The 23,236-nt window shown below is 45.6% G+C and overlaps 2 protein-coding genes across 6 annotated transcripts in view; one reads left to right on the top strand and one right to left on the bottom strand.

The window, feature by feature from the left end:
- Positions 1-1,152: 1,152 nt before the first annotated feature.
- LOC119441308 (FUN14 domain-containing protein 1-like) lies at positions 1,153-16,657 on the top strand. Its single transcript, XM_049661096.1, has 4 exons — positions 1,153-1,157; positions 1,330-1,405; positions 5,637-5,813; positions 16,577-16,657. The coding sequence occupies exons 1-4, from the start codon at positions 1,153-1,155 to the stop codon at positions 16,655-16,657; spliced, it is 339 nt and encodes a 112-aa protein (XP_049517053.1).
- Positions 16,658-18,654: 1,997 nt separating this feature from the next.
- LOC119441305 (serine/threonine-protein kinase greatwall) overlaps positions 18,655-23,236 on the bottom strand; it is a 273,862-nt gene continuing 269,280 nt past the window's right edge. For all 5 annotated transcript variants that reach the window (XR_007465401.1, XM_037705927.2, XM_049661143.1 and 2 more), the window contains one exon: positions 18,655-18,864. Coding sequence is in view for 4 of the 5 variants with exons in the window: in XM_037705927.2 (XP_037561855.1) it covers positions 18,818-18,864 (47 nt within the window). In the remaining variant the exon portion in view is untranslated. The remainder of the gene's footprint in view (positions 18,865-23,236) is intronic.

Below are 23,236 nucleotides of genomic sequence, written 5' to 3'. Positions count from 1 at the left end.
CAGAGCAGCAGCATTGTTTTACAGCAAGCGAATACATTCTGGAATAACGCTTGTCAATTATAAGTGTTTGAAATAGCCTCGGACGTGTCCAGCAATTGGCATTTATTAGCTCCAATGTGCTCTGAAATCTGTATATGGGTGCTCCATACAGCTTCGAGTTTGCTGCTCCAAAAATTGCTCCAAATCTCGATTCATCAGTGGCGCCACTGAGAAATGTATTCAAGGTGATTTACAGATTATTTACTAGTGTACAGGCAAAATTGCTTCGTAACGTTGTGGTTGTTATCAATCCATTGGTTTTTGAAACATATGCAGTGTTGGGGTATCTGATGTTATCTGATGTTTACAAAGCTAGCTGCATTAGTGGTGGCCATTGCACCTGGTTTTGGTAAAGAGATATTGGTAAGGCCTGTTTATCTGCCTCGGTGACATGCTGACAGAGCAGTTAATCTCTGTGTGTGAAAGCAATAAAGAATACCACACAAGTGCACATCCCACTCCTACAAAAAGGTTGGGACAAGTAGACACGTTACTATGTGACCTGTTCTGGCAATGATCTGATCTTAATATATTGGCATGTGTACTATTTTGTCTTTCTCCGGTGACTGCTTTTCACCGGCTAACAAATGCTAAATGTTTTCACTCAGCGCAGGACACGCCTGCATGTATTGGAAGTTTTTATAATGTTATCAGTGGTTCTATTCGTTGTTTATTGTCACCTAACCTTGTGTAATCTGATCGTATGCGTGACGCAATTTGTGAAGTACTTTCTGGAAGGCACGTGGGCTCGAGTGATTACACTGGAACCTTCGATGAATCAAGTATAAAAGCCACCGCACTCGACCCGCTGGTCAGATGGTTGATGACTGTGCTTGCTGCTATCATTGTGCTGAGTGTTACTTGTTTTGCTGGATCCAGGTTCGCTCAATAAATAGTTAAATTCGCAACTAAGTTTTGCCATTGAGTCTTTCTTCACTGTCACTACAATGTGACAATATGACTGTATTGTCAGGTATAACCCACGTCATTGACACAAACAAGAATATTGTTCTACTGACCATGCAATAGGAGCACAAAACTGTGATAGCATGCAAGCCAAACAGTTCTGTCTTAAAAATGACTTGGCAGTGTCATGTGCTTTTGTGGCCAATCATGATGTAAGCCTTATAGCCTCTTGAAATTGGGTGCTTAAGGCACTCTGCACGTCGGTAGCATTCTCCAAGTCCATCCTGTTTTCATTTCTGCTGCACATGACTACTGTTTCATTGTTCATTTGCATTCATGCCTTTCTACAATAAAATTTCCTGTTCAAACTGTGTGTCTTCCCAGGTGTGTGGGGTTCGTCTTCACCAAGGCTGGCAAGATTGCTGCCACTGCCATTGGAGGCAGCCTGCTGCTTTTTCAGGTGCAGTCACATTGACAGTTCTCATCACAGGGCGTGTTTGAAGTCTTGGCGGAGACAGCTACTTTGCCATTTTTGCTGAACAGCTGCCATTTTAACTATTGTTGCAATTATGACATACATGTCACAGAAGATAGCTTCCAGGAGGCAGCATCAAAGCTGGCAGTGGAAATCAATGTTAACTAAGCTAAATAAAGTATATTATTATTATTTATATTATTATTATTATTATTATTGTTGTTGTTGTTATTAAGATGGTGTTGAATGCCAACGCACTGACACAGCCAAGGTGTAAAACCTTAAAGGTACCGTGAAACACTTTCTAAGTAGTGATAGAATGGCCTCACCCTTAAAGAGCGCTGCCTCATGAATTTCATGCCATGAAAATTTTTCGAATCCTTCAAGTATAAGCGGAGTTAGAGCTAGTAGTCACACCTATGCCGGGCTTTCTCTCTTCTCGTCTCCACTAGCGTGCTGGAACCTACATAAGGAGGATGGCCAGGGGGCAAGACCCCGCCTAGAAGTTAGGCATTTCATTTTAGAGCGCAGCTCCTAGGTGCTTGTTCGTGCATTGAGTGTTGGCGTCCTCTGCGTAACTGCGCGAATGCGCTCGTGGCACTGCTCGCCGCGTTCGTTGTCGACTTCTGCAGCTGGATCTGATGCCGCTCATCATGCCAGTGTTCCCATAGGGCCCCTCCCTCTGCAAAAGCACTCACGGCACTGGCCCACTGCCAGTAGGTGTGGTGATTTCGGTTTCAAATTCTTTGCCTCAATATATCGCAAAACGGCTGCGCTCGATTTTCGCATTAGGGAGTATCGTAATCAATGGACATTTTTTTTTCCTCTCTACACTCCACTTTCATTTCAAACGTGTGCATTGCTCTGATGCAAGATGGGCAATGGGGCTGGCTCGCGTCGCCACATCCTTAGAACTACATCACTCACCGAGTCGAATCGAAGCATGCGGTTGCTAGCGGCGAGAGGGCTCATCCTGACATCCCGTGACACCTGCAGTATCTACTTTCGCTTTCACTTTATTTCCTTAAACACCTCTCTTCGGGGTATGATATAAGGGGTGGGTTACAAAGAATATGAGATACAAAGAACATCAGATGTTACAAGGCATAATGCGAGACAATTCTATGAAGGCAAATGAGCTGGGTATAGAAACGATGTTGTGCGCAAGGCCGTTCCAGTCTTTGGCTGTTCAAGGGAAAGAAGATGCAAAGGTGATAGTACGCGCATGTGGACGAGCTACGTTTAAGGAATGTCCTATGCGATGAGATATGCGTGATGGTGGCAAGATATATGGTGCACGATTGAGTACGCTGTGGTAGAATTTGTGAAATAATGATAAGCTGGCAATTAAATGGCAGTGGGAAAGGGTTTGTATGCCAGATTCCGCTTTTAACGATGTTACGCTGACATAGTATGAAAAAGCGGAGTGAATGAACCAGATGGCCCGATCCTGAAATGGGGGGCCTCAAGGGCGGTAATGAGGAAAGTCTGGCGAGGGCTCCAAGTGGCTGATGCGTATTCTAGTTTGGGCCCTATTAGTGTCTTATAAGCCAATAGTTTCACATGCCGTGGTGTGTTTTTTAAGTGACATCGTAGGAACCCAAGGGATTTGTTAACTGAAGAGATAACATTAGTCACATGCACACACCAGTCCAGATCATTTGAGATGGTAACACCCAGGTACTTATAATAGTTTACACACTCAATTTGCTCGTTAGTGATTTCGTATTGAAATACCAAGGAATTAGAACGGCGAGAGAACGACATTGCTTTATTTTGGTAGGGTTTAGGACCATTAACCAACATTGAAACCAATTTTGAATGTTGTTTAAATCTTCCTGAAGGGCTATTTGATCATTATTGTTAGTAACTGAGCGGTAAATGACACAATCATCAGCGTACATGCAGATTTTGCATGACACGTGTAATGGTAGATCATTAATGTATATTGAAAATAGGAGGGGGCCTAATACAGAGCCCTGAGGGACGCCCGACGTTACGGGTAGGGGCTCAGAATTGTTATTGACGTTCACCGACTGCATGCGATTAGTAAGGAATTGTTCAATCCATGTTAAAACTGCAGGATGTAGACTTAACCGTGAAAGTTTTAGGAGCAGTTGTTGGTGAGCTACTTTGTCGAATGCTTTTTCGAAGTCAAGGAAAATTGCGTCAGTTTGTATGTTAATATCGAGATTTGAGTGTAGACCGTGAAGAAAAATAGCCAATTGTGTTTCACAAGCTAGGCCCTTGCAGAATCTGTGCTGGGCTTGGTCAAAGAAATTGTTAGTATCAAGGAACTTAATTATATGGGTTTATATGACACAATTGGTGGAATGGTTAATTTTGCGGCTTTCACTATAACGACCTTTCAGAATAACGAACAATTTGCCGCGGTCCCCTGAAGTTCGTTATATCAAGATTTCACTGTATATATGTGCGGCAAAATTTGTGAGGATATTTATAGAATCGTGCAGGAGAAAGAGCCAGAAATAGAGAATTTTCATGCTTAGGTATGCGAATTCCGCAAAGTACGGAACATCAGTGTGGTATGATCACAGCAGATGCAGCTATGCGCAACTGTTGTGTGTAGACCCTAAGTGCAAAGATGGAATACTTTGTTGGTCCTTTTGAGATTGCAGCCATATATATCTTAAAATTTATGTCATTCAGAATTAGCAAGTAATAGTATTACTTAGAATGTTCTCGTGATCACAAAATCCGCCAATACCGGTTAGTTGGCTGCTTGCGGCTTAGCTGCTGACGACATTGTGATAGAGAGAGCAAGCGCTTTTTTACATGAGATTGTAAATTACCTGCTGCATGCATTGGAATAACATGTGGCTCACACATTCACAAGAGATCTACAGATCGGCAACATTTTTTTACTATGTTCATAAAGTGTTTCAGGCCCCTTTAAGTGTGTGTGATCTTCAGGTGAGGGCCTTCAGTTTTGGGAAAAGGCAGATGTTGAAAAGCAATCCGTGTGGGTTGTCAAAATGTAAGTCTGTTGACCAAGCAGAACCTTGTTTTGAGCTAGTTGGTCGTTCATGTCAAAGGGGAACAAGCGACGCAAAACCACGAGGAACACAGTCACAGGACGTACGCCAACTGCCAACTGAAATTTATTCGCAGAAAGTATTTGCCAAAGCATGCTGCAGCTTTTAAAATTTGCTGTTGCATTGAACAAGAAGGCAAGCAAAGACAAGCACTTGGTATCGCTGGTTGCTATATCCGTGCCCTCTCTCACAATGTCAAGAAGATGGCCAGTCATCATGGGATCCACATAGCCATGTCGGCACCTTGCAAGCTACCGAGGATATGCTCCATGTTGAGACATCAACCTAAAAATCTATGTGTAACGAGCCAAGCGGCAAGGTTCTCTGGAAGTGTGTTGAGTGTAGTTTCGCTACTCAGCTGCAACAAAAACTATACTAGCCAGACAAGGCAGTTCCAACATAGGCTAAACATTTAAAATGGTTTTTGGTAGCCACCTGGCTTCACATTGCAAAGATTGTGAGTGTTCTCCGTTGTTTCGCCAAACCCAGTTCATTGGAAAATCTAAAGACAAGATAGAGCACGAGGTCATTGTAGTGTATCCCATTAGTCCAAGAGAAAAGTGCAACAGCATGCCTTGACATTCTTTTCTTGAAAAGGAATTGCTTTTAAATGACTTTTCTTGATTCACTTTCTTTGCACATTCATTGCGTGACAATGATCAGTTAAGCTGTTATTTTATTTTGTGCGTTTTTCTTTTCTTTTCTTGTATGACCTTTTTATAGTGTGGTGGTAGCCTGCACTTAAAAGTGAATGTTTCCTGTCAATAAACTCTAGTTGGTAGTCTGCGTATGTCATGTAGTGTGTTCTTGTCTATGTAATAATGCACTGCTTGTTCTGCTTTGAATATCTGACTAGTCTGTTGTAAGCAGCAAAAAATGAAATAGAAATGAGTGACTTTTTATTTCCATTTGTTGTTAGAAAATTACAAAACCCTTGTGTTTTATTGTAGTGTTAAAAATAGGGCGCAATGCAGTGAACAATGTCGGGCAGTATTGCCAAGCCAGTCAAGCCGAGGCAGTGATAAAGAATATCTAGATGGGCACCAGGGCAAACAGCACATTATTGCATGCATCCCTCAGACCAAGCACAAACCAGTGATGGTACCTTCAGCTGAAGTTATGCAGGCAGGCAGGTTAAGCCCCCCATTTGTGGTTTCCAGATTGCACAGCATCAGGGCTACGTGAAGGTGAACTGGTCCAGGCTGAACAAGGATCTTCAGCAGGCACAAAATGAGCTGGCACGGCGCACAGACGGCAAGCTGCCCAGACTGCTCGAGGAGGTGAGCCACTTCGGGGCTGGTTCCAAAGGTGCAGGGGACATGGCCCTGCACTACTGGGTTAGATTTCTTGCTTAAAACGGTGCACACACGAGCGAGAATAAAAGTGTAGTAAATGGAGGAGCCTGATTTACGCTGCTATGAATAGTGTCTAAATGAATGGACTTACCAGTGGCAGAGATTTAGAAAAGCCTGTACAGTCAAACCCATAACAATCTATCAGTTATGACATATTACGATGGCATTTGCGACCTTCCAACTTGGACTATTGAAACTGCATTCAGATGTAGTGACGGTATTTAAAGCGCCGTACTGTTGCATGTGAACACTTCGAAACAGATCATGGCTTTAAAGTTTTCATGTAAGAGAACACATGCAGGGGTGGGACTCCTGCGCCAATTGCGAATTTTTGATACAGACGCAAATTCCTGCGTCAAACACAGAAAATTGACCAAAATTGCGCCACGCTGCGCCAGAATGGCTTCGACAGTGGCCGCAAACAGCGAGCGTATTCGTTCTCCGAAAAAGAGTGCAGCCATTCACATTACGCACACCGCATGACAGCACCTCCCGCAGAGTTTCTCGTAATTTTCGTGCTTATAACATTGGACTTTCCGGCACGCGTGGCCGCTGCTTTCAGAACAGCTAGGGCGGCTTTGTTTAGATTGTACTAGCATATGGTTGAGTGGGCCAAGCCGCGCAGCGCTCCCTAGCTGAGGTGCAAAACAACGAAAAATACGCTGAGAGCGCTGCGAGTGAACTAGATATTTCGGAGGCACACGCTGCAGCGGGTGAAGTGGGCGGGCATCTGTGTCCCCAAGGCCGGTATAACATAAAACTATTTCAATATGTTTTTATGCCCGTATGGGCGAGACTTTAGCCATTTTGGCCTATCACGAAGGGCTAATGGCGGATTTGTGAAATAAAAAGTCGCAGTATTGCCCGAAAGGTGAAGCATTGATTGCGATAGCAAATTAGTAGACAGCTATAAGAAGCAAGGATAGTAGTTTTATCGGCCGTATAAACTTGCAAGCATGTGTTCACTCGCTAAATTAACAAGCATGGTGTCACGCACGCACAAGCAAACATGAACACATTTCACTGGATTACTGCAGAAACTCGCTGTGAAAATGCTGGAGCAAGCAAGCGCGGCAGCAGCTGTGAGCGAATTCACCTTTGTCCTGCCCCGCTTCAGCGCAAACTAAGCAGCGAAAAACAGCGCATACGAAGCTAAGCACTCGCACTCTGTCCCCATTGCAGATCGCTTCCAAGATAGGGCCTGCGCGGCCGTGCCATGCTCAGCAGCCGCCGGAGTAGAACGACCCCTCCCTCCCTCACGCAAGATTGAGCCGCCATCGTCGGCCCATCCTCACGCTTTCACTCGCACATACAGTATACGGCGCGCGGCGACGATGTTATCGCCCTTGGACTTTGTATGGAACATAATGGCGACGGCGACGCCAGAAATGCTTCTGGAGTGTCCGTATAATTGCTATCGTAACAAAAACATATTGGAATAGTTTTACATTATACCAGCCTGGGGTTGCATGATTGCGGCTCTCTGGGTCTGCGGTGACATATGGTGACCAAGAAATTCTGTTACAGCATCGGTTGGACCGCATGATTTGAGAACATTTTCCGTCATCGTCATGAGTGTAGGCGTGGGAATATATAGTTTGATCGTTGTCCAACTGATGTTTCTGGCCTTACAGGAAAGCATGCGCTGAGCTGCCGCTCGACCCAGTCTCGCATATTCAAGTACGCTATAACTAGAAAGTGCGCTTTTACTACGAGCTTCCTGTTGGTTTATTCTGTGTTTCATCGTGGTTTCAAAGTGTGCTGCCGTATTCCATTGTTCCACCAAAATTCAGATTGGCCTGCTCAAACTTCAAACTGCTTCAAAATGAAATTTTATCTGCTCCAAATTGCTCTAAAATGAAATTTAGTCTGCTCCAAGCTGTTCAAAAATGCATTTTGACCTGCTCCAGAAATTGTGCCAAAGTGACTTTGGACAGTCCCACTCCTGCACATGCGAAGTTCTGACGCATGAAAGCACAACCGAACTGTACACACTGCAGTGTGCTCCCTGCTACAGTTTAGCCACAAAGAAGATGCAGACCTCAATATAACGGAGTTGGTAAAATTGGCAATTTGCTTCGTTGTATCGAAATTTTGTTATATTGAAATTTGGTCTTTTATGCAAAAGGTGCAGTTGCCGATGGATTTTTCTTGCACGGAAGGGGATGCAAAATTTCAGAATCACTGGCCAGTCAGAAAAAGCACATTTCAATGAGAAAACAAAAATAATTTTGTTGAATTTGAGAGTGTCAAAAGACACGGTTTCATGCCGTGTCGCCTATATCTTTACATTGGCGGTACGAAGCGAAGCCAGCTATGCTTTCGCATCCACTCTACCATGGCTGATAGTGTCACCTGCAGTGAGATGGTGGCAGCGGGGAGCGAATGCTTTGTCTGCCTCTCGCTTCAATGCGTTGCCGCAACTCAAGATTATGCAACCTCCACTACTGAATGCACGGGAAGATGGCCCACAATGCCACGCCATCTCAGCTTGTCCTGTCTTTGTACACGGAGCAGATCACCTCTAAAATAGGGCGTGCGGGCTGCATATGCGTTCAGCCATGCTGATAGCCATGCGCAGCCACAGCTTCGTTGCATGGTGTGTTCGCAAGCAGTTGCATGTGATTTAAGCATTCGACTATCTGCGTCCGTGGAAGTTTTCATTTGTTTATGTATTCCTTCGTGACGGCAGTGAAATTTCGTAATATTGAAATCATGTGTAAACACTCTCTGTTATATTGAGGTTCAAAATACAGTAGCCGACCGATTTTACGGACTTCGCGGGGACTGAAAAATAGTCCGAAAAACCGAACAGTCCGAAAACCTCCCCCCCCCCCCCCCAAGAGAAAAAAATTATGAGGCTTAGAGCGGCTTAAGAAAAATGTCGCAGTTTCGCCCCAAAGGCGGAGCATCGATTGCAATAGCAAATTCATAGACAGCGATACGAAGTACGCATGTTAGTTTTATCGGCCGTATAAAGCTGTAAATATGCGCTTACTAACTAAATAAGCACGGTGTCACGCGCACGAGATGAACACATCTCGCTCGATGACCGCGGGCAAATTGACCTTTGCGCTGTCTGTTCTCTCGCTTCGACGCGAACGTAAAAAAAAACAGCGCATACGAAGCTACTGGCACTCGGCGCACGCCCTTTGTACCCATCGCAGATCGCAGGCGCACACTTCAGCCGCATAGCAGATCGCTTTCAAGATACGGTGCCTGCACGGCTGCTGCCGACAGAGCAGAACGCAACTCCCCACCGTCTCCGTCGCCTTCTCCCTGTGCCCTACGAGCGAACGAAGTCCGCGCGCGCCTCCGGCCGCCTTCCTCTCTCGTGTGCGTGAGAATAAATTGCGGTTGCCAGCTGACCCTCGCAAGCTTTCACCCGCACACAGCGTACGGCGCAACCTAAACTTAAAAAACAAAAACAAAAAAGAAAAGAAAAGAACAGGATTCCGCTTAAGTGATGTAAGGATAGTGCCGAGCTGACCAAAAAGAAAAAAGAAAAGCAAGTGCTGCTTTTTGGAACGTTTTGTCGGCCAAGGAAGAGCGGGCATGGCCTCGGAGACGAGAGGATAGCATGCGTCTACTAATCTTGAAGGCTATACAGGGGGCGCTGGAAGCCAAGCCCGGCCAAGCCAGCGGAAAATTCAACATGGCGGCCTCCAATATCGGGCAACGTGGCTCGGAGAGAGCGATTTAGTCCGGAAAATCGAACATTGGCACCTAGATTCGTCCGAAAAATCGGTCGCGAAAATGCATTAGCTCTATGGGAATCCTGACGGTACATCTATGAAGTCCGGAATATCCAACAAGTCCGAATTTTTGGAGTCCGAATAATCCGTCGGCTACTGTACATGGTGTTCTATGGACAAGAAGTTATAAAAAGTTAGATACTTTGTTATGTCTAGAATTTTGGTATATTGAAGTTCGTTATATCGAAGTTTAACTGTACAACTTTTGAGATTAGTGAGCAAGCATCAGCCACAGATTTTGGAAGGCATGAGGAAGTTCACTTACTTCTCCAGAGGCAGTGCAGTGCGAAGAGTGCAGTTACTATGCTGTTATTGAGATATCACGGTTCATCGACACTTTGTGACTGTTAATAATGCCTCGTGCTGACGTTGTACTTTTCAAACATCACACTTTTGTGGCTGAAGCAGCAAAAAAACATAACTTTAGGCTGTCGATGCACTCAGCCTTGCATCGCTCATTAGTACCGCACACCAATGAGCAGTAATTTACTTGATCCAAAAAGTAAAAAGTAAGTTGTAAACTAAAAGCTTCAGTCTCTCAGGTAATACATGCCGGCAGTTGTGGAGAATCATAACTGTTCTAGCAAGATTACAAAGAATATGCTTAATTTGAGAATTCCAGAGTGAGTGCTCATTGAATATTATGCCAAGAACTTTAGATTCTGACACTAATTCTGTTTTATTTAAACCGATCTTAAACGGTCCCTGAAATGGCTCGGACAAATTTTGTAGACGCATAGGGTACAGCTACAGTAAAACATTCGTGCAACAATTTTTGCAGCATAAGAGAGCTACGGACGATTACAGGTTACCTTCCTTCCTAGACATCCTTTTTCTCCACAACTCGTACGCTGAGTGATTGGGGCTAAGCTTTGCCTTCACTGGCTCGGTGTCATGATGCCACATTGTGCCGTCTACTTTCGTTATCTTTGAGCCACCGTGTAAAGCCTCTCTAACCTCTCCGCTAGCCACCTGGCCGTCAATCCTCTGCGAGAGCCATCCAAGCAGCGCGCGTTGTGAGTGTTCTGTCGCAGCGCCGAGCATGTCTGGTATTCCAGTAACCGCAGGCGAGCTGGGCGTTTTGACGGATGGGTGGAGGCAAAACTAAAGCCCCTTCATACTACTACCACTTTGATGCAGAGGCTTTAGCGTAAACATGAGCGGCCTGCACTGTGCCAACCACCTGGCGGCGCAGAGCTTAACCAGACACACAGATACTATTGCTGTAACCTAGTCTAAAACATTTTAAACTTTTAAGAAGACAATGCGTTCACGATTACGCTCTCGCGGAAAATTTACACCAGCAGCAAAGTAGTATACACTTGGTAATTGCCATATTAGCTCTGTGTTTGTCTGGTTGAGCTCTGTGCCACCAGGTGGCTGCACCGTGCAGACCGTTCTCGTTTGCACCTCCGCTCATCTGGTAAAACGCCCAGTCCGCTTGCACTTGTCTTTACCTGAATACCGGACACGCTAAGACTCTTTATTGTGGTAGTAATCCTCTGGTGTCGAGTGACGGCCGCGAACGCGTAGATGGTGGTAGCGATCCGATACCGACAGTCCGATGCGCTGCAGCCACTCAGCTCGTATGTTGCCTTGCAGAGGGACACGATGTCGCAGATCACTAGACTTGCAGCCCACAACTTAACAAGGGCTATCCATGGTGCTCGTGAAAAGAAATCTTGAGACCAACACTGACTACGCAGCTCGTATCAACACAGAGAATGTTGTAACGCAAGCAGACGACACTTGCTGTGTGTAGTGATAAATTGTCGTTGTGTATTGTTGCGTTTTTATAGAAACAAATTAACCAACATTACAACTATTACGAACAACATTTGTTCACCATATTGTTGGAAAAGTTATTGATGACACGACCTTGGTAGCCACTTGGATAGCCCGCCCATTTGATGTCAATTGTACTATGTCAATTGGGAGGGGGCAGCTGAAAACGCAGAGGAGCGGCACTGCTGCGATCGGTGGCGATGCACATTTTTAATACCTTATAATAAATTATGCACGCTTTACGCTGAGATGCATCACTTAATTATCATAAGGATCTACCTTAAACGACTCAGTACGTCTGTACAAGCTCATCAATATTGTTTCAGGGTCCCTTTATGATTAAATTTAAAGTGTATATCTTTAGGATATGGCGTAAACAAAATTGCTTTTGTCTTAGTATTGATGTGCAGTGGCGTTTGCTAGTATTTATCGAGAACAATGCTTGCGTTAGTCTTGCATTGCTGATGAAGTCTTTGTCTTGCCTTCCTATGTGCATTGTACCTTTTTTGTGCTAATTTTCCTCATTAGCAATAACTGTTGTCGCAATGTGCGCCAGTGATTCAGATCTGTATCAGCCCATCTTGTGCGCACGTGGTAGCAGTAACAGATCATGTCAGCTTTTCCTGTTTTCATCTGCTTTTGGTTTTTAGCGGTGAAATACGGTGCTACAGTTATCTGAAGCTCTCATCTCTCCTCTTTAGATAGCGGTATAGCGTGAACAGAAAGCCGTGCGATCTGTGGTGCAGTTGTCCCTCCCAAAGCCCTGTACTCCTTGAGCATTGCGTATAAAGGGCTGCAAGCTTTTTAAGCATGATATCTCCTCTTTGATTAAATCGACTGTTATTCCATCTTCTCTGGCAGCTTTTCCCCTGGTCATCTCTTGCAAGGCCCTTCTAACTTCATCACTAGTTATAGAAGGAGCCTCTGTATCCTGTTCATCACTACTCGAATGAAATTAGCTTGGCTGTTCTGGGTACTGTACAGGTCAAATGATTGAGGACCTGAACCGAGAAAGTGTAAGAGTGGGGTTAAAGATTAATATGCAGAAGACAAAGATAATGTTCAATAGCCTAGCAAGGGAACAAGAATTAAGGATCACCAGTCAGCCTCTAGAGTCTATAAAGGAGTATGTTTATCTTGGTCAATTACTCACAGGGGACCCTGATCATGAGAAGGAACTTTACAGCAGAATAAAATTGGGTTGGAGTGCATACGGCAGGCATTATCAAATCCTTTCTGGGAGCTTACCACTGTTGTTGAAAACAAAAGTGTACAATCATTGCATTCTACCGGTGCTAACATATGGGGCAGAAACTTGGGAGGTTAACAAAGAAGCTCGAGAACAAGTTAAGGACCGCACAAAGAGCGATGGAACGAAAAATGTTAGGCCTAACGTTAAGAAACAGGAAGAGAGCACTGTATATCAGAGAGCAAACGGGGATGGCCAATATTCTAGTTGACATTAAGAGGAAAAAATGGAGCTGGGCAGGCCATGTAATGCATAGGATGGATAAGCGGTGGACAATTAGAGCTGCAGGATGGATACCAAGAGAACGAGATGCACAGTCGAGGACGACAGAAAACTAGGTGGGTTGATGAAGTTAGATAATTTGCAGGCGCAAGGTTGGAATTGGCTAGCGCAAGACAGGGGTAATTGGAGATCGCAGGGAGAGGCCTTCATTCTGCACTGGACATAATTATAGGCTGATGATGCAAAAACTTGATGTTAGAAATTTCACAGTGCAATGAATTATGGACAAAATCACTTCAGAAAATGAAACTGAACTATGAAAGAGCGCAACTGTTGCACCTATACCAGACTCCCACGAGTGACCTGAAGATTTACACCTCACCGCCGTGTAAGCGTTAAGTGAGCGTTCTTATCAAGTCGTGGTCTTGCTGAAACTCTACACTGTGCACTTGCACACTCGTCTCATTTGCGTGCAGCGCATAGACTGCAAGTGCCTGCTCAAAAGTGCCAACCGTCTTGCTCAAGGTCATGATTAATTTGCTGTAACCACATTGATGCATCACTGACAGCGCCCTTAACGAGATGGATAAAATTGAAGGCTTGACTCACTGCTCTAGCACGAGGCCACAATGAAGTGACAGGTTAGCAAGTGCACCATCTGGCTGTGTGCTAGCACGGTCTCTCACTGCAGCCAGGTGAAAAGCAAGATGATATGAAAAAAGGCCCTAACAAACCCAGATGCACTGCGAAGGTTGGCGGAAGTCACTTGTCATCTCCTCCCCTTGCTAATGGCACTGGTTTTTCCGAGCGCGAAAGCAGCGAGGACTCCAGTAATGCGACGTCAGGCGACGAAGCTGGTCACCGTCTGGACGTGCCGTCACGCGGACCATTCGGGCATCCCGCAACATTCTCTGCTGCTTGCAATTTCGAGTGCGAGTTTAGTGAGCCAGTAGCACCTGTGCAGCACTACGCGATAACAGAACTACTGGAACTCGTAAGCGCGCGGCAAAGAGTCGAGCTAGAACAAAACCTTTACACTAACTATGTCGTTTTAAGGGTAACGGCAAAAAGTTTTTCTAAGAATCTAATAGAAGTAGACAAGTAGCATTTTCTTTCATCTTATAATCCAACTAAATGATCTTTTAATTGGAGAGGTTGAGTACTAGGGACATTTTTTTTTTGAGGAGTGCCTTCGTCATCGGGTAAGTACTCTGTGGGGATCGAGGTGCACCCCAGCACCTTTGTGCAGGCCTATTCTGTCGTCTCCCTTTTCACCCACGACGGGTGTTGAAGGTCACTTTTTGCACAGACCGGTTTGCGGCCGTGGCACTCGCGCTGTCATTTTCACCCAGCAGCAGGGTAGCGGTATCCTTTTCTGTATTTCTACGTAGTGGCAATCAGGTCTCCCTCGTGAACACACACAGGCTGTTCAACTAGAGGCAAACTTGTTCAGTGTCAGAGAGCATGGTGACGCACAAAATGTGCTCCATGGCAATTATTAAAGGCCAAAAAGCATATATATATATATATATATATATATATATATATATATATATATACAGTAGAACCCCGCTGTTACGTTTTTCACGGGACCGTAAAAAAAAAACGTAAGAGCCGGGAAACGCAAGAGCCAGGAAACAGGAAAAATTGAGAAATGAGAGTAGTGTTGAATTGCACACAATATTATTTTAATTCTTACGTGCGACAAAAAGTAGTTTCGCCCGACAGCCGAAGTATCGATTGCGATGAGCTATACACAGTAAGAATAGTAGTTTTATCGTCTGTATAAACTTGTAAACATTCGGTTATTAACTAATTAACAAACACGGTGTCAGCGCCCACAGGCAAACATGAACACATCACACTCGATGAGCGCGGACACGCGCAGTTAAGCGCCGCTGCAGAAGCGAGCGAAGTGACCTTCGTGCTGTTGTCTATCGCTTCAACCCAAACTGAGCGCCGAGAACACGCAGCACGCACAAAGCCACGAGCCGCCGACGCACCTACACTGCGTAGAATCTGCCCCCACGCAGATCGCTTTCAAGATACGGCCCGCGGGACCGCGCGCCGCCGCGCACTATGATGCCAGAGCACAACGCTGCCCGCTACCCCCCCCCCCCCCCCCCCCCCCCTTGCTCCCTCGCTGGTGCCTCGAGCGCAACGGAAGGAGGCGCGCTTCTTTCCTGCTTCTTTTTCGCGCGCGAGACGCGGTCGTCGGCTCCCCTCTCACGCTTTCACTCGCACATTCAGCATACGGCCGCGCGGCTTCCCTCGCAAGCTTTTACTCGCACATACAGCATACGGCGCGCGGCGACGTATGCTGTATGTGCGAGTGAAAGCGTGCGAGGGGAGCCGACGACTGCGTCTCGCGCGCGAAAGAAAGCATACGGCGCGCGGCGACGGCGTTATCGCACTTGGCACTTTTTACGGAACATCTATGAGCCAAAACCAATTTTAGGGCCGCAACGCGTCATAGACATCATCTTTAGATAGCAAAAGCGGATATCAAAGGCCATACTTTTGCTGGCGGAAACCGAAAATACGTAATAAATGTCGCCCCCAGCACTTCGGGCGGCCAATGCCATCGTCAAGCAACCAAGCCAAGCGACATGAAAAGTCAAAATGGCCGCTCGGGCCGGCGCGGTGTGGCAGTTCGCAACGTATGATGCGGGAATGGTCCCACAGTTACGACGTAACAGCGGGGTTACCAATGCATTGGGTTCTATGGGAGCTGTGCCGGGACCGGCTGAAAACGACGTAACAGCCGGGAAAACGCAGCACCCGGGAACGTAACAGCGGGGTTCTACTGTATAACACCTTTAAAAAAGACCACTTGTCGAAATGTTGGCTCCTGCTCACACCTTGTTCTCGTGCTGCTCATCGTCTTGAATTTCCCTTGTTTTCCCTGGACATACTGTAGTGTATCTTGGGTTTAACTGAACCCATGTTTGTTGACTCTGTGCCTTCAGACGCTAAGCGACAAATCTTACGCTTCACATACTCCTCCCTGGTTTGGTACCGAAACAGACTTTTATCTTCACAAAAGTGGGCCAATACGAGCTGTTCGAAACGTTCCCCACACTGAGAACATAATTCCATATTTTAGTTACTATAACACACTACCAATAAAACATTTATTTAAAATAAAACTGTCACTGGAAATCATGCACCAACACAGAATAGAACGCTGTTTGAAGAAAAATATCAGGTTAAGCTGATACCATACGAACTACGAATAAATGTAATAGATAAGTCGAGATCACATACAAATGATGGCTTACAGAATTTAACATCACTAATACCAGCACTCCTGAACGAATACCCCAATATGTTAAACTTTTTACAGAAGAGACTCTCCCCAATACAATTTAAGGCAATATTACTTTCCGAGGGCTAGGTTTGTGCTGTGTTTGTATTTGGGACATTTCAGTGTACAATGTGTGTTTACTATCAAAAATATGATACATCTGTAAGATTGTTTGTTTGCTCTCCTTGTTTTTCTGAAGAGCAAAAAAGAATTGTACTATTTGCATTGATGTATGCATCTCATTGTGATTGTGTGATGTGTAACAATACGAAAATGGTTGCACTCTGCGGCTGTTGTCTGGGTGACATAGCCTAGTCGGGCACTTTCCGGGCCTTTTGCTAAGCCTCCCAAGACAATTTGTATAAAGAATGAATGAATGAATGAATCAACCGTTGTAAGCTGACTTTCATGATGACTATTCTTGCAGGCCCAGAAGTTTGTCAAGGACAATGTATTCCTGGCTACGGGCTTTGCTGGTGGCTTCCTGCTAGGTGTGGCATCCTCCTGAAAGCAAGCTTGTAGTGCAAGCCAAGGCAGCAGTACGGCTGTGAAACAGCTACCGCACACTTAGTTCTGTTTCTTGGCGTGCAATAGAATTAAGGGATCACACAAACAGCCACTCTATTGCTTAGCTTTGCAGTTTCTTTATCTGCTTAAAAAATGTGGTCTTTTGTGGCCATCACAAGCAAGGCTCTGGGGCTGTTTATCTTGTACACAAGGATGACAGATAAGCAAGAACCTAGTGTTGGCGCAGCATGTGGAAAAAGTGCTCCGCTGCCACTTGCTGCTCAAAATAAAATTGTCGTATGAATGGAGGATTTGAGTGCACAATCCTGCTGTTACCTTTGTTAGTGGCCTATTGTGCAGTAAAGAATGCTACAAGCATGGCAGCATATCCTGGAGGCACTGGCTAAATAAGGCATCAAGGTTGTGCACAGACATCAACTATAGTTAAAGTGCATGCTCTGTCAATATAAACGATGCCATAGTCTGCAAAGTTGACATGCTATAGAGCCCCAGTGCATACTTGCCCCCTATGTGCACTTTTTACTTAGACAAGGCGTTTAAGGTGAACATGCATGAACATGCACCCAAGTCATCTAAACGTGTGTGTCTGCATGCCTTTTATAGTGTGACACTGAGAACTGTTATCGACAAATAAAGAAGCCTGTATTTCAGAGACAAAGATGTGATGTTCAAATAAAGCGAAGGTGTAGCATTCACCCCGACTTGATATTAAGCATCTTTTTTGTCACGTCAAGTTGAATAAAGGGAGCACATCAACTTGCATAATGAGGCATGCACTGTGACCTGTATAACATAAAGAAGACGTGGCCTGGTCAGCCTTCTACAAGATGTTCCAGCTAACTTTAGCCAAGGTTTAATAATATGCTGGAGCAGTCTAGAAGGATGTGACCGAAGCATCATGTGACCGAATGTATAGAAGCGGCAGCACTTTGTAAGTGCACAAGGCTGAATGCCCCGGTCATTCATATGTGGCACATTTGAAAGCACTGAAATTGCAGTGCGCAAGTAAACATGACACATGCTTCACTATATTTTCCACAGGCTTTCTTAAGGATGCAGAAAAAATTATTACATACCAAGCAGGAAGTTAAGAACTGCTGAATCAGATGTTTCTTACAACGCTCTACAACTTTTGTCCTAAAGTTGGTTAATTAATCTCGACTAATTATGCAATTACACAGAATAGTGACTTACTCCATACGATAGCACACAAAACATGCATTTGGTTTGGTGTTTCTAGAGTAGCGCCATCGAGTAGTGCGGCTCCCCGTGTGGCCTCGAGACAAGAAGCATGGCGTGCCTACAAACGCCGAGAATTGTTCCCTCACTTGCTACGCACTCGGTGGCCCAACTTGGAGAGTGGAAGAGCGACACACAGCCTGCTAATGCGTCCGGTTGCTGCCCTTGTGACGTGGGTTCGATTCGGCTTGGCATTGGAGAAAGCTAAGGAATCTTTGCCGAGTGGTGCATACATACTCACCAAAGTTGTCATCAAAGACGTTCATTGAAGAGTGGCACATGCACAGTGACCCAAGTTGGCATAAAAAAGAGGTTCATTGAAGACCAGCACAGACCGAGTGGCACGTTGCTCTAAGTCAGCATGAAAGAGTACCTTTGAACAGCGGTGCCTACCCAGTCCTGCGCCTACAGTGACCCACGTCGGCATGAAAGAGCTTCGTTGAAGAGCTGCACATATGACTCAGTGGCACAAGTTGGTCTGATGGTTGGTTTCGAACCCCGTTACCTCGGCGCAGCAGCCTGATGCACTAACCATACATACATCGCCTCCGGAAAGTGCGTCAAGTACCTTCAGGATGCCAGTGGATTAAAAAGAACCTTTTAGAGCAGCATGGAGCAACAAATTCCAGTCGGCACAGATTGGCGCTGCATTCCCACCACTGCCAAGGATCATTGATTCTGTACAGACAACTCTCAATGTGAGGCAACCAGAGACAGCAATCATACAGAGACGGCTGATCAGGCGTGACTCATTCCCCAATAAGGGTGACATTTTTATTAGATAAGAATGAATAAAAGTGACGAACCAAAATAAAACACACTAAAATCGGCGATGCACCATGCGGTACGTGTCCAAAAGCTGGCAAGCCAGTACTAGACGAGGGTGTGGTGGCGGACGAGGCTAGCTGCCAAAGCTGGAGAGCTGCAGGTGCTGCATCTGGTTGCGTGCTGCACGGGAAAGGAACGTGCTAAAACATCAAAAAAGAAAGACGGCACATTCGTGCGAACTTGCAGAATTATAATCCAGTTTCCAGCGGCTGTTTCTTTTGAGCAGTTGCAATAAGAATTTCAGTTGTCGGTAATTAAACCACATTAAAACGTTGCCCGCATACGACTAGCTTGCCTGCGACTTTGCCTGCACATATCGAGATTATGTTGACCGTTTGAGGATTTTTGCCGTACATGTACAGCATCAATCTTGCATTTGATTTTGTGTGCATATTCAACACCACTGGTTGTTGAAAGGTGTTGCCATCTCCGTACATCTGCAGTGCCGCTGATCAGTCCCGCACAGTTTTTTACGTACATGTACAGCATCAATCTTGCGTTTGATTTTGTGTGCATATTCAACACCACTCGTTGTTGAGAGGTGTTGCCATCTCCGTGAAGTTGCACAAAGTCATTTGAAATTGCGTTTCAACTCACAGATGCGCACAACTCGACTTGTTTACATCAGAGCGCTCGCTTATGTGGTCACACGTGCGTTTTCTGCTACCTCCAGGGGGTGCATGGAGGAGAAGCAGTTTCTTTTTATGGCCGCCGCTATCGTGTTTCCGGTAGCTTAGATATAGCCCTGTACAGTTGAAGTTCAGAGATACTAATAGGTTTTCTTTGCGGCTTGCGTATTCTCGTACACGGGGGGCATGCAGTCGTGATTTCGTTATGGCTGCATGCCTCTTCTCACAGCAGCTGCTCAAGCGTTTCTGATGTGTTTATTCTGATGATGAAATGTGTTTTTGGGACAACAAATTATTAGCCATAAATTTTGCTAGACATTTTTGTCCGTCTCTTACTGTATAGTGTAATTAATGAAAATAAAGGAAACCGAGAGCCCAATTTTTATTACTCATAAGAAGCCAACAAACAACGACAGCAAGGACAGCATAGGGGAAATTACTTGTACTTATTAATTGAATTAAACAGGGTTCGTACAGGTTTCCAAGGCAAAAATTCAAGGATATTCCACGACTTTCCAGAACCTTCCACAGGTTTTTCAAGGACCAGGGTGTCTACCAACCGGGAAAACAGGGAATTCTCAGGGATTTTGAATATTCTGGAAAAACTCGGGGAAAACTCAGGGAATTTATGCCTCTATCAGGGAAAATTACTGTAGGGATGGGCGAATATAGGGTATTGTCGAATATTTCATTGAATAATTCTATGTTCGTTATTCGCTTCGATTCGAATTCATGGATTCAATATTTTCGAATTATTCAGCGGTCCCGAATAGGCAGCCAAAAGCCACGGACGGTCAGTGCAAATCTCGGAGGCTTTGCTTCGCGTCATGGCTGCCATACATCAACCATAAATCTCGAAGGCTATATGTTTTTGCATTAAAGAGCCTGAAATGTGCGACGCAGAAGAGCAGAAACGGCGCTAGCGCACAACCGAAACGAAGCGGCGGAGTCCGCATGGTCATAGTCAGCAGCGGAAATCGTACGCGAATGACAGCAACGACGCAACGCTTCGTGCCTATTTGTGCCTTTATTGCGTTTACCGCCGCGCATAACAACGCGTTGGCCGCGGGATTTCATAGTCGCCACCCATCATCATGCCGCGGTTTCTTTCGCAGCGGTTTCGTTTAGTTTCGTTTTGACTCAATGCGCACGTCGGCCGCGTGCCTAAAGAGCTGCCTAGTGGCCAGTGGCGCGTATTCGGGGGTTGCAACCCCCCCCCCCCCCCCCCCCTTGAGGCCGACTTAACCCCCACTTTTGTTTAACCCCTTTTCTTTCCTTACGCATTTGAGTGCTGCAACTAAGATGTAAGACGCGCAATCGTCTGCACACTCGCAAAAAGCGCATTTTTTTTACAATTAATTTCCCGTGAAGAAATCGAAATTAGTGCTGTTTAGATGGTATTCACAAGCTGTCACCCCCCCCCCCCCCCCCCCTCCTGGCAGAGATACTGGGTGCGCTACTGCTAGTGGCCATCCATGATCGTATAGATAACGACCGCGATTTCGTCTGAAGTTGTTGCAGTGAACGGTAGTTTCGTTCTGACTCGGTGCGTGCGTCGGCCGGGTATGGTCACACTAGCGGCAAGTTGCCGCGCGTCAGCGCCTTGCCGCGAAGTCCACCGTGGCCATCGCGTCTCGCCGCGCGGCAGCGCGATATGATCTCGCGCGCTCTCGGAACGCGGAATCACCGTGAGCGAAAAGGGTACGATCGGACAGCGTCCAGAAATCCCTCTATAGAACCGCGAGAGACGACAATCGTAGATTGATAGCGCGGAGCGCCGGAGGTCCGTTTGCCATTGGCTCCGTGACGTCACCCTCGTCGCTCTCGGCACCCTCGGCAAGCCGTAAAACCCCCGATTCCTGCCGCTTTTGCCGCGCGCGTCATGATGCGCTGCCGCTCGCGGCATGACGCGGGCGTTTTTGCCGCTATCGTGGGCAAAGTCGCCGTTCATAATCGTGTCGATAGCGGCCGCGGTTGTGACAAGCAGTTGTTTCGGTTTGACTCGGGGCAAAGCTGTCGAGGATGAAGCGCACCGGCTACATCACGATGGACGTGCGATACGTTGGCTGTGAGCTTACTGGCGAAAAAATTATCGAGATGTGCGCGCGGTAGTGCAAAGCGTGTCGGAAATGATGGCGCGCGCCGCAGACGTGCTGCGAAGGAAGTCGCGAGGCCTCAATCGCCGCTGCGAGAGCTAATCAGTCACGAGATGACGAGAATTGCAGCTTCCGCACTGCTTTTGTGCTAAATAGCGAAAGGATTTGCTCATACATTATACTAATAAAATCGTGCTGACGTAATAAGCATTTGCTTATTGTTTTCGGCATACCCTGATAATACGGACATTTTTTTTTTCAATCCCGTGAAATTCGAATTAACTAGGTTTTACTGTAATATATGTGATATATACTGTTCAAACTATTCGATTCGAAATTATTTGACCAAATCACTACTCGCTTCGAACCTCAAATCCACTATTCGCTCGTCCCTAAATTAGCTGTAATTTAATTGAAAGGGAACGAAAGCTGTGGTAATGGAGGGAGGGAGGGGAGGCGACGTTTAGCTGCGCCACCAAATGCGTATTTATATAAAAATGTGGTGAGGCGAGAAGGTGGTAAAGACTTCGGACGCTGCTCGACAAGTGTCCCGTTCGGATCTCGTCGAAAACTTCCGAGCCGCCCCCAGAGGCACAGGCAACAGTCACCAGCGCCGTGCGCGTTCGGTGCGAACGCGGGCAAAACGCCGACGGCGTCGACAACAGTTCGGCGCATTGCTGGTGCTGCTGCATGTCTAAGTTTATACAGCTGATCGATAAAACTACTATCCTTACTCCGTATAGCTCTCTACTAATTTGCTATCGCAATTGATGCTTCACATTTTTTTAACATGCTTGCTAAAGAGTGACAGCATCAGGCAACATGGTGTCAGCCCATCTTGATGTAAAAGAAAGTTCCGTTTCACTCAGGGAATTTAGCAAAATCACTCAGGGAAAACCTGGAAAACTCAGGGAATCTGAAAATGTCAACTTGGTAGACACCCTGAAGGACTCAAAGCGGCATCCAAAGTAGGATTTCTTTATTCTAACATTCCCAAAAATGACTAGCTTTATTGCACTTACAATAAATAAATGTACATCACAATTACAATAAAAGTGTCTAGCCTTGATAAGTTAACACAAAATTAACGCTTACAACAGCGGTTGAGATTCTCCAGTACAGGCTGGATAAATTACCAAAAACATTCATAACATTCAGCATAGGGTTATTGCACTAAAATAAAAAGAAATAAATGCATATCCCAATGACGTTAATAATGTCTAGCCTTGATCACTTTGCAAGTTCACAACACTACCAAAGAAATAGTTCGCAAAACCCAACGAATGCTTCCAACAGCTATACTCTGACTTCTCCAGTATTAACTTGGAAAGTTTACCGAACATTTCCAAACCATTCGGTGTAGTCTTGCTACACATCCATTAAATTATAACAAACAGATGTATATTGCAATTTGCAAAACATGCCTTGTCTTAATCATTTCTCAAGTCCGCAATATCAAAAGTCAACACAACGAACACTCACAACAGCTGCTCATGCTTCTGCAGTATTAGCTGGGTTGGTTCATCTATAACATTTCCAAAACATTCAGCATACCGTATTTTCCGGTGTATAAGACGCGTGCTTTTTTTCTTAATTTTTCGTCGGTGCGTCTTATAGAACGGTGTGACCTATGTACGTTCTTTTTTTTTTTCGGAAAAACTGCCGTTAAAATCGGATCCGATGTTATGGCCAAACGAAGTGCGCTGGTTGACTTAATTGCTACGGGTTCTGTGCGCGCTATCGAGGTGCCAGGTTCTTGTGATCGAG

Source organism: Dermacentor silvarum, chromosome 2, assembly GCF_013339745.2.
Source record: "Dermacentor silvarum isolate Dsil-2018 chromosome 2, BIME_Dsil_1.4, whole genome shotgun sequence".
Taxonomy (NCBI): Eukaryota; Metazoa; Arthropoda; class Arachnida; order Ixodida; family Ixodidae; genus Dermacentor; species Dermacentor silvarum.
The sequence above is the reverse complement of the archived record's forward strand: the minus strand, read 5'-3'. Positions and strand labels throughout refer to the sequence as shown.